At 40.4% G+C, this 12,217-nt stretch overlaps 1 protein-coding gene across 1 annotated transcript in view; it reads right to left on the bottom strand.

The window, feature by feature from the left end:
* Window positions 1–2,143: 2,143 nt before the first annotated feature.
* The window catches only part of PSMD5 (proteasome 26S subunit, non-ATPase 5), a 10,267-nt gene continuing 193 nt past the window's right edge, over window positions 2,144–12,217 (bottom strand). Inside the window, exons 2-11 of the mRNA XM_019510832.1 lie at window positions 12,143–12,217; window positions 11,891–12,035; window positions 10,288–10,401; window positions 9,722–9,850; window positions 8,829–8,938; window positions 7,979–8,121; window positions 6,343–6,534; window positions 5,296–5,405; window positions 4,889–5,029; window positions 2,144–4,311 (exon numbers count right to left, since the gene is read on the bottom strand). Coding sequence (XP_019366377.1) covers window positions 4,054–4,311; window positions 4,889–5,029; window positions 5,296–5,405; window positions 6,343–6,534; window positions 7,979–8,121; window positions 8,829–8,938; window positions 9,722–9,850; window positions 10,288–10,401; window positions 11,891–12,035; window positions 12,143–12,217 — 1,417 coding nt within the window. The 3' untranslated portion in view covers window positions 2,144–4,053. The remainder of the gene's footprint in view (window positions 4,312–4,888; window positions 5,030–5,295; window positions 5,406–6,342; window positions 6,535–7,978; window positions 8,122–8,828; window positions 8,939–9,721; window positions 9,851–10,287; window positions 10,402–11,890; window positions 12,036–12,142) is intronic.

The raw sequence follows: 12,217 nt of genomic DNA on the forward strand, positions 1-12,217 counted from the left end.
GTTCCTGTGGGAGCAAAAGTTCGTTTTTTGCTTTGCATATTTCCTCTCGCAATTCGTTTTTATATGAAAGTTTCCTTCCCCTTGTTCCTCATGGCAGTGAATTTATTTTTGATGTTGAGAGATATGTGCTAACCCAGAGGTTCAATGTATGGTAACAAGTGCCCTGGATGTGCTCTATTCACATAAATATTGTAGAGCTGCATGCACGCGTGAGGTTTTCCAAGTAAATAAAACTGTCTTAAGAATAACAGTATGCAGCTGGTATTTTTCAAACAATTCACCTTTCACCTTCAAGTCATGGGCTACATCTGCAGCTTTGATCCCACCTGAATGAGGCAGGCATCATTCAATCCCTGTGTGTTGCAGAATAGGGATAGTGCATCACTTGAATGACATGCAGCCGTTGTGACATCTGTTTAACAGTGCATAGCAAAGCCAGTCAATAGTTTGACTGGAAGGATGAAAAGAATATCCCATTGAAACTCCCAGGATAGTGCTTTGATAAGCAAGAGTCTAATGCATTTGCTCTTTTTAAAGTGTGCCCCTGTATTTTTAATAAATCAACAATGACCTCCGGTTCAAAAAAGCCTGCAGCAGCTCTATCCCCATTAATTTCGTGCTAGAGAACAGGATCAGTATTGAATCAGTAGAAAGAGAGCCACCTACCTTATTTGCCAATTCATAACTCCATTACAACCATGGTAAGGTTGTATGGGAGCATCCCATGCTCTTTCAGCGCACACAGCCTCTGAAAAGAAAGGAAACAGATACATGTTAGGCACTGACGCGACCTTGACACTGCATCCCAGAGCTGGTAACCCCCACAGGAATGACCTGCTTACAGTTCACTGGATGGGATCTAGCCACACAGAGGGATGAGATGGACCAGCTTTCAGAGGTGGGATCATGATGGTTCAGGATACCTGTCCCTCTGAAATGCCTGAGTCTCTCCCCAGAGATGTGATCAAAAGAACTAGGTACATGTGTACCTGGAGGGAACCAGGCCTTATCTCAGCACTGAGCTGCACAGGTTCTGTCAGTAAAGAAGCCTTAACTGAAAAGCATCATGTTAGAACTAACGGCAGGGCATCTGTGCCACCCACAGGCAGGAAGGGACAAAGAACAGAGATCCAGAAATTTGCCCCAGTTGGAAGCTGAGTGGATGTGTACAGCTATTTCTCCAGGCATCTACAGCAGAGGAAGCTCAGGGAAGGGGCCCACTCAGCTGAATGAGATCAGACCCAAAGGAACAGGCCCCTACCAAATCCCAAATGACATGGGCTAGGGACATGGGATCAGACCTGATAAATGCCTTCCAATTTTCCCCCAGTTGATTTACATATACTGGTTAATCATTCTGCTACACCAATTCCCCAAGTGGAGAGGCAGCAACACATTCAGCAGCCATACTGGCACATCTGTGTTCAGCTTTTGTAATTTATTATCATTCAGAAAATAAATTAGGGCCCCTTCTCAACCAGCTGTACATGATTAACAGCACACATTACCTAAGAGCAAAAACATTTTTAGCAAAGGGAGCAAAGAGCAACATGTCTGCAGTGCAGTCTCCAGTTTCTGCCAACTTTCAGGCTCATACCAACAGCACACGAGGGGAGCTCAGGCATTGTCCAGAGGAGCAATGAAGTTGGCAGCAAACCCTTTCACCAAGGGGACAGGGGACACACACACCTACTTGCTTGCAAGCAGCTGTGTTCTAGAAAGCCAAGCTCTTGCTTTCATACCTTTTTTCAGTACCACTTCCCCAGAAGGTCAGTCAGTGCCAGATACAACTTAAAGGTCAAGCCACCAAAATCGCCTGAAGACGGAAATAGGAGCCATGCTTTCAGCCCTAGACTGTCACAGAAGGGAGTCTGAAGCTGCTGAGTTTCTGAAACTGGGAAGCTGATATTACTGGCTGAAGTGGAGTGAGAATTTATTTCTGACTGGTAGAGAAATATAGGTCATCAAGAGCCTGCAAGTGACTTCCTCTTCCAGAGAAGGAACCGGGAACAGTGCTCGAGGGAGAAACAGCACAGCCTAAAGAATAATTCTCCATGTGCATCTTCCAGAACACGCTCCCAAACACCAGCAAATGTGAAGTGACAGTTCAAAGCACACAAGGAAGAGACTTGCAACTTGTGAAAAAGTTTATATAGTAGTTTACTTTTACTGAAGTTTCAATACAGGGCTCATACAAATGGTTACCAGCACACAAAAGCTAACTAAACCTATAACATGAGACTAGTCAGTCCAAGGAAAAGCAGGTATTTTTTAGCTACTTTCAACATAGCTTAAAAAAAAAAAGTTTCCACATGCAGTATTTACAACGTTTCTGGTGATGGTTTCCCCTTAATGCAACAAACAGGTCTGCCCTTTTTTCTGACAAGGGAGACACTAAAATATTACACTGTCCAGTATCATGTAACAGAGATGTAATTATTTATATAAGGCTTTCTGACAGACAGTTCTAACCACAGGATAAGGGCCAATATCCATAATAATTCCAGTTCATGTACATAAGTAGAAGTTGCTTAACAAGTTATTCTACATTAAGAGAATGTATTAAGCACTCTTCCTCTCCACCCCCTAAACCTCTGGGTACCCTGAGCCTTTGTCTGTCTTGTCCCATTTATGACAAGTCTTGCATCAAAGACAGGGAAGTTAGTTCTCCTCCTGCCCAAAACCCACACACAGCCAGAGGGGTGCTGCAGTGCAATCGAGGCAATTCACTCATTCCCATGGCTTGGCAGGATGGGCAAATGGGCAAGCCACTGCCATACTGTGCGTCCAACCTGATGTATTACGACATTACGAGGTAACCTTAGTGTTCCCTTAACACCATTTTTTAAAATTATGTCACAAATGGTATTTTACACCCTAAGCAAAAGTAAACTGATGGTTTAAATTACGGCAAAATACAAATATTAAGTAAACTTGATCTGTGGACTGATACACATCATCATTACCAAACTAACCAACCAATGGTCTAGCTAGCCTGGGACCTCATCCCCACAACAGCTTATCTTCAGAGGAGGACGTACACTCACATACCACATACAAGCTGTTCTAGAAGTTTTCCTCCCTGGTTCAGTTTATGCCTTTACACACTAAGCCTTGATGCCTTATGGCACGTAATGTAACTACAGTTACAGAGTTGTTTCAAATAAAAGATATCTATATAAAAAAAGTGAGAACTAGTTAAAATTTGGTTCTGAAGTAGACAGACTGACCCAAGAAGAGCATAATTCATATCATCTCCTCTTCAACAAGTAATCCGAGCTGCCAGAAAGAAATAGCTTCTAACAGCAAAGTCAACATTTCCCATTTGTTTTTGCACTTGCTTTATCAAAGGTGAATATTTGCAAAAAAAGTTCAAGATTTTCCACATTCACTGACCATACAAAACAAACAATATTTAGCATCATCCATTCATGTGAGATGCATGTCCAGCAGAGGAAACTGAAAATAAAGAGTCCTCTACATGCCATCTCATGTTAGTATGAGAACTCCCAGGTTTATCTATTTTGTTTTAATAAAATTTAATTTTTAATGACGTGGTCAGTTAAGACAGGATTTTCTACTGGTGTACCACATGAGAGAGAAGCAAAAAAAAAAGAAAGAACAAAAAAAATTCCCTAAACTTTGCAGCATTTGATGTTACAAAATTTGCCTTTTCTTTGATTTGACAAGAAAACACGATGAGAGCCTCAAAACCAGGAACTCTCAGTCTAAACATACACCAATAATTTCTGCAAAATAAAATATAATCAGCTACTGACAAAATGCTCATCTCAGTCAATGTTATTTTTAAACAATATAATATGCACCCATACAGAAGGTGGACTTATGTATACACCACGATACCCTTAAGAAAGTTACACTGTGCCCTATGGTTGTCGAGAGTTACTCTCCTGACCTTGTCATTTCCAACAGTGTCAGATACTTCAGTTCCTTTCACGAGGTCAGATCCCCTGAACTGGAGTCACTTTGTACTAAGCACTGCTCCAGTACTATGGGGATTGCCAGAAAGGAAAAAATGAGGAGTGAGTAATACTATTCTGCTCCTTCCACAGCAGTGGTAGATACAGCCTTAACATAGTAAGGACCTTCACGCAGGTAAGCCTTAAGCCTTAGGTAATACTGGTTTCCAAAGATTTCAGCAATTGTCTTAGAATTGACAAGGGCCTTAACCAGTTCATATTTGGCATCCTTTGAAGGCTTGTCAGGTTCCACAGATCTGTCTACGATGTATTCAATGAATCCTGGACTTTCAAGCATCAATTTCTGGGCCCATGGCTGGCTTGCAATGGCCTAATCAAAAGAAAAAGAAAAACAGTAAATTGCTTTTTTAAAATGCTGAGACAGTAAGCCAGTGGGTAAGCTACAGCAGGGCTGAGCATGCAAGTGTAATCAGATAAGCATTCTGGGCAACAGGAAGCAGACAACTAGAAGACACTGGATGCCACTGAAACCAGAAGAACTTCTTACACTGGACACAGGCCAGAGTAGTGTTTTTTTCCCTTTGATTTCAAGTGAATTATGAAGAACTACTACTGTGACATGCTGGCAGCAGGAAAGGTGGTAATTCAATTCCCTGTTTAGTTCATAAGAAAACAAAGACAACAGAGCAGACTCATTTGGTATCCAGTTTCAATGCTATTTGGGTTTCCATCTGCTGTGCAAGGTTCAGGCACAGAAGACAAACTAGAGATCCCTCAACACTAGTTATAGCTTCTAGATGGATATACAGACGGAATGCTAAAATTATTCATTTTAATTCAGTCATTAGGACAAGAGGTTATGACCTGGAATGGAAGTTACAACTTCTAGCCTCATTCAAGGAGAAGAAAAAAAAACAACAACAACAACAACAACAACAACAACTCACAGTAAACACTCTTAAAGCCCCACAGTGGAGATCAGGAAATGGCTGAGTGCTGATGCCCCTGAAGAGCTCCAAAGGCTGGCTTGATAAGGAGGCAAACCAGGATTCAGTCATTCTTAGGAGGTCTTCCGTCTGCTGGTCCGGCTACAGAGAGACAGAGAGACTGGTGACCAATGAATCACTATTACCTAGCATTTACCAAGGACCCATCTTTCACTTTCATGCATCAAAACCAGAAGGTTATGCAGTTCCCCACCAGCAAAAAAAAAAAAAAAAAAAAAAAAAAAAATCAGCGTGCGTTCAATAAGTGTTTCATCAGGGATCATTACAACCACTGACCCGTTAGGAAACTTGACTTAACCTCCACAAGACATATAGTAATAATCTTCTATACTGTAAATAAAACTTACTGGCAAGTAAAGAAGAGAAGATATGGCATCCAAGCACCGAAGTCTTAGCTCTGTTGGGGAATTCTTTGCGTGGTGCCCAATTCTGTTCAGCAGATCTTGGAACCGACTCTCTTGGCAGGGGAAAAAAATAAATAAAGCATCAAGAGAGGTTTCACTTCAAGTGACAGGACTCACAACTTTTGTACTCTGTCCAATTGTTATTATTATACTATATAAAGTACTGAAGAACGCACTGTTGGGGAGAGGGAGGTTCCTTGATGTACTAAATGCCTTAAGTAGTTCTGAAATTACAACAAATTCTTGGTGTCCTGGACTCTCAAGGCTACCAAAAAGGAAGGTGACAAGCAAAAAAATACCATAGTTGCATTTTTCTACTTGGAATGAGAACTCCTTTATCTCATTTTAAAAAGCCAGCAAAGTAGATATCTGCTAGTGTCAACTTTAATTATTAAACTGGAATGCATCTGATCAGCAGTGAGAAGTTCCCCATTTTGTTTCCAATTCTATAAGACTTCAGCCTATCATCTAATCTCATTCTGAAGAAAAACCATATGATTTCTAAAACCAGCATCAAGTCCTTTCCTCACTTTTAAATTCTAATGTCAGCAGAAGGAAGGAAAGCGATCTACAACTATAGTGTCATCATGGACTTGCACCACACTGGTCAGTAGAAACTAAAATAAGTGTTACTTAAAGTTCTACTAATGTAAGTATATTCGAAACACCACAAATTCTAGCTCATGGCACAAGACAATCTGATACCGTGTCAGATCAGGACTAATAATGCCATGTATAATTAAACCCCTTTTGATAGTCTGTAGCTCTTGTCTTTGATCAGAATGCAACTACTATCAAAAATTAAAGAGCGGTAGTAAGCAATAATTTATGCCCAGGCTTTGCAGCAGTTAAACAAAAAAACTTCAGTTGTAAAATTTAGGTAAGCAGATATGTTTTAAGATTCCTTTCCCAACTTTAAATGTAAAATGTCTCTCTTCAAAGAGCTCCCCTGAGTTTTATTAGAATATAGGAAAAAAAAATGATACAAACTAGTTTTCTGCAAAACCTGTTTTCCTTCCATATTTGATCCTAGGATTCCAAGCGTGTCCACAGCTACTCCAATCATGGTTGGGTCATGACCTTCTGCCATTTCAAAGACTTTTTCCACAAACACAGGGTACCGTTCACAGATCTGCTGAGGGCTGTCTACAATAGCCAGATTTCCAAAAAATTTAACAAATCCTGTCCAAAGCAAAACAAAAGATATTCAGCCAAAAATAGAAAGTTCTTTCATGGTGTAATAAGTCAATGGGAAAGAGATATAAAAGGAAACTTCCCCACAACTGCATTATTAAACAACACCAAAATAAAGCTATTTGTTGCTATAACTGACACTTCTAATGTGGCAAGCAGTGCTTGTGAAAAGGTGCCAGAACACCATTAGATAGGTCAGTATTTTAAAAAGCAGTGAGTACAGAACAGAGAGGTATAGGCATCTTCTCTCAAGGAACACACAAAAAGTTGCCAACTACCTTTATAAATACATACATACATACATACATACATAAACTGTCACCCTAGCCTAGATATACTGTGCGTGTGTTTCAGCTCTGTCACTGAGAAACTGCAAATACTAGAGTAGTTAATTTTTTATCACCTAAATTTTGACAGCTGTGCTGAGACTGCTAACAAAGCCAATACAGCGTGCAAAAAAGTATGAGAAAGACACTTGCACAGTAGTAAACAGGCAGAAACAAGTGCCACCCACTTTCATTTAGTTTATATGATAAGTGGCCAATACCAAAATATCGGATCAAAGCCACAGCTTCTCAGTATTCAAGCAGGATGTAGTTCATTTACATGCCCTTCTCTTTTCCTGATCTCTTCCCCCCCCCATTCTAAAACCCTGGTCTGTCCTTCAAGAAGGGACATGGATTGGTTAGACTTAAAATGTTTTTAAAATAATTCCTTTAAGTCAAAAATTACTGTAGATTAATTAGATATTGTTAATTATTTATGCCCTTAATTCATTTTTTAATTCACCTCAGATAAGGAAAATAAAGACTCATCATTCCCAATTCTCATGCACAAATTTTTTTTTTTTTTTTGAGGAAAACACAAATCAGGAATATATTAAATCAGCTCCTATATTAAAAAGGACGGCATAAAACTTAAAGGAAAAAAAAAAAGGTTACTTCTATCAAGATACTTTAAACATCTACTCTTGGAAAAAAACTGCACAGTTGTTGCATCTAAACAGTTAGCAAAAAAGAAAATAGTCGTCTTTGACCAAGTGATATCGAAAATGCAGTTTATTTTACTTCCATGGTAAAACAAAGGAGGAAAGACATTTTAATATATAAAATATCCTAACCATTTTTTTTTTTAATCTTTCAGAAGGACAGTACCCAAAAACTGCTCTATATGTTGTGCCTTGTTTCCTTGACTTACTAGATTTCAAGTTTGCAGGGAACCCTTTAAAGCTATATTTAGCAAGACCACAGGCAATTAAATTGTGCATCTACAGCACATGACTGTACCCGTGACGCATTTTTCCTTTTCTCAGTCAGTCAGAACAGCATTCATGTTTTAGACTGAACAATGTTTCTATACACACATTTCCCTTCAAATTAAGACAAAAAATTAGCAAGGATTCTTTATTAGAAATAATTAACAACAAATTTACCTGGCAAGTAGAAGCCTGAGAAAGGGTCAGAATCTGCACCAATGATTATATTAGAAATTTTATCGATGATCCCTTGTTGGGCAAGATATCGACGTCCATGTTGAGTGTAAGCCAAAGAGGTCACCATCTCTATGCAGGTTGTTCTACAGCAGAGAGAAAAATAAATGCTCACTTGGCCTATTGCAGATTCTTTTTAAAGAAACCAGAGATTTTTCAGAGAACTTCAAAAGGATAAAGAAAAACATTTTTCTAGTCTTCCAACCATTTTAGAGATCCCCATACAAGTTGAATGAATACTCATATTGCAGTAGTACCAAGAGACCCCAATCAGGATGTGTCCAAATATTCCCAGCGCAGTATAAAAACAAACAAACCCAAAACTTATTTTTCTAAGTTCTTTTAAGATTGTAAGTGGCAATGAGAAATGCTAGTTGAAGACGACAGTTCCTAGCCACTACACATCCAGAGTTGGCCAAGATCTAATTATTTCTAGAAATGTTAAAAACAGACAAGACTACATGCATTCCAGACTGACTAATAACAGACTCTAAACATATCCAAGTGAGACCACCCACCTGCATCAGAATCTGCTAGCAGATTTCCTGAACACCTGAGGAATCCCAACTTAAATCAGTATTTGGCCACTGTTCTCAGAAAACAAGCGAGACAAACTGGTTTCCTGAAAGCAGCATCCAAAGAGATGTATAAAAAGGTATTGGAGGACAGTTATATTCTAAGAGGAGAAAAGAAGTCAAACCTGTGCACACAAGCTACGTAAAACTGTGTACAGACCAGTACAAAGCAGCCAAGGGACATACATACCAGAGATTATGATAATGTGACAACATACCTGACCAGCACATCCTCTCCGGTCAGTTCACCAAGCAGGTCAGATATTAATCCGCTGTTTGCACAGTAATTCAAAGAATCTGCTGACACTGAAGAAATCTCAACAATTAACTAAACAAAACACAAGAAAGAGGCAATCTTATAAGAACTATCTATGTTGAATTAGGATTATAAAGTTATATAGGCCTATAAGCATTTAACTTTCCAAATATCTACCTGAAAATATTACTTCTTAATCCCCATTTCTTATCAATTTGTTTCATAAATGAGTTAGATTTTCTGCTCATTCATTTGGTTTCTTCTTGCATCCTATTTTGTACAATTTAATCTACTAAACAAGACTGCAAGTCTCACCATGCACTTTCATGGCCCACCGCATTTCAAAAGTAAGAGAGCCATGAAATACCACTAGTAATTTCAGAGAAGAGTATGGGTATATCCCTTTTCCTTCCCAGTCTTTTTTGCCATCCAGAAGTGTGCAAAATCTGCAAGTCACTTGAAAGTGATAGACTTGCTCCATCTGGCAAACACTCTATCAAATCCATAATCATAGCCCATAATTACAATACATTAGAACTTTGGTGCCTTCTAATTTTGGCACTAAAGGTTAGATCCTATTCCACCTACTAGATGCTTAAGTGGACATTGGTGTCTAAGTGTGATCTTGTTCCACCTGGCTTACAACCCTGAAAATCTGTTAATGCGAAAGGTGGGTGGGTTGTCCTCCTCGCTGCTTTTAGAACTTAATCATAAAACTCAACATGCTACAAAGATGGACTAATGGTTTTTCAAAGACAGATCCAGGGTTGAATTAAAAAAAAAAAAAAAATCACACTGAAGACCTACATCCTACTCCACCAAAAAAAACAAACAAACAAACTATATTTCTCTTACCTCGTACACTCTATATCGTACAATATCACTTGTTGCCATGACATTTTTCAAGTCAACTAACAGACTTCTTCCAAATAAAGCCTCAAGCCCATCTTGGGTCTGTGCTATTCTCGACAGTGATTTGATGGCCTACAAAAAACAAAAACAAAACAGCAGCTTACAATTATATGCATTATACACACAAAGAGAAAACAATGAAACATCAGCTAAATTGTTCCTTACCAGTCAGTTAATACTTTATACATCTAAAGCTAAGCTTTGACAATGGGAGTCACTGGTCTGTCTACTGAGTCTGATCTAGGCAAGTCTCTTGTAACTGGACCAAAGCCTATCAATTCAGTTCAAAGGTCCACTACTATTAAGAGACAAGGATGCTGAGTAAGATTCTCTCAAAACATTGGAGCCAAAGTGCCTTAGACGCTTTTGAGAAGTTTGCTCTCTGGGGCTCTCAGCCTCTCATTTCTTTAGTATAATAATCAAGGCTACCATCTTAGCCAAAACAGATACTGTATACAAGGAACACTTCAATTACAGGGAAAAATATTGAAAAGGTTCACAATGCTTACCTCTTTAGCTACAGATATTTTCTCCCCACCAATGCTATAAATGATCTGCCTTAGTAATTCAGGATTCCCAACAACTTCTCTAACAGCATCTGAATTTTCAACTATCCTTCCAACCTGAGAATTCAATTGAACATAAAGTATTAGTTTGTTTCCATCAGTTTCAAAACTACACACAACAGCTGAACCAGTATTTAAATATTTTAAATAGAAATTTTAAATTTATATAAAAGCAGCATTTGCTAGAAAATTATGCAGGTCAGCTATGTCAATTACTACACTTATCTCTCAGAGTTTGTGTTGTCAAATTAGCACCTACAAAGACCACAAGAAATCAGTGTTAGTTTTTCCTTGACAGTTTAGGAAGCTCTCAGCAGCTTTGTTTGCCACCTGTAAGTGCACAAAAGCCAACTCCTTCAGTTCCCGTCTTCAGTGAACAAAGCATAACTCTTCTTCGTAAGTACCATCACGCCAACTATCCTGGGACCAAACAGGAATCTAAGAGCGGGTTGCCCATCTTCTCTGCATCACTGGTTTACTATTTTTGATTTCTGATTGATTCAGCAAGACCTGAACAAACAGGTGCCCCGAGTTCTTTCACACGTTCAAATATTAGCAACAGCTTCAGTGCTGAGAACAAATGACCCCCTGTTTAAACTGGGCACGAATCTCAAGGAGAAGCAGTAACTCTTCCATTTTCCTCAAATAAAAGAGTGCGCAGCAGTAGCATAAGGACACAACCAGGTACCTGCCTGGGTTACAGGAAGAGTCTACGCTGGGGGCCATGCGATTGATTACACAGCTGCCAGCTGTAGCTGCTTTCTCTTCGCACCCTTCCTCCCTCCCCAGGCCAGCACCTGGGGCAACCGCCCCATTTCCCCTGCCCTAGTTATAACACCAGTGCACAATTGCTGGACTCCAAGTCTATCTGTTAATTCAAGTACCGGTTTGCACAACTCATCCATAAAATAAAATGCAACAGACAGCATTTAATACCTGGCCTCATCTGACAACATTCTTGAGTTCCTGCAGTGAATGAGATGTTGGATTTGCTACCCAGATTTTTTCCAAGACTCAAGATACTATTTTAAGCATTTTGCCTGGTTTTGAAGAACAGAAAGCGCACCCATTACACCATTTCCTATCGAGTGCAGTGCCATTTTTGCTGTGGAAACTTTCTGCCCAAAGTACCTCAACCTCCTCCACCCTGCCCTATAAAATACATTTAATAATATCCCTGTTCTCAACATCACCTGCCACTTGACTCTGCTCCCGCCACTTTTATTACCGTAACTCAAAGTATACAATACAGTTATTGCTCCGCTGGCAATATCAACGACTCAAGTGCTGGAAAGATACCGTACACAGCATTACACAGATACGTTATCGTGCACAGCACCACAGATTATAACGTTAGTGCTTTTGTCCTAGCTTGGTACTGGGACGTAAAGAATTAAATACATCTGTCAGTATGCCCACACAAACACGCACGCACATATATGCGCACGCAGTGACATACAGAACAGCAGGTAACAATGCGCAGCCACGGCAGGCGAAGACCCCACTGTGTCGAGCACGCCCGGCCCACGGACACCGCGTTTCCTACCTGCGAGATGGTGAGAATCTTGACGGAGTCGTCGGGGTGGAAGAGCCCTTCCTGCAGCTCGCCCCGGAAGTCGCAGATGACGTCCAGTGGGTCCAGGGCCTGAAGGAACCGCTCCAAGATGGACACGCACAAGGACACCTGCTCCCTGTCGGTGACGGGGGGAGCAAAGAGGCCCGTGAGGCCCGGAGCCACCGACCTCGCCGTGCCTCTGCCCCCCTCCCTCACCCCTGCGTTGCCCCTCCCCCCGCGCACCGCTCGTTGCCGCGCAGCAGGGCGAAGAGCCCCGCCAGGCGCAGGTCCCGCGCGCGCTGGCGGAGGGCGGCGAGC

The sequence above is a fragment of the Gavialis gangeticus genome, unplaced genomic scaffold (genome assembly GCF_001723915.1).
Source record: "Gavialis gangeticus isolate Ggan-Ray unplaced genomic scaffold, GavGan_comp1, whole genome shotgun sequence".
Taxonomy (NCBI): Eukaryota; Metazoa; Chordata; order Crocodylia; family Gavialidae; genus Gavialis; species Gavialis gangeticus.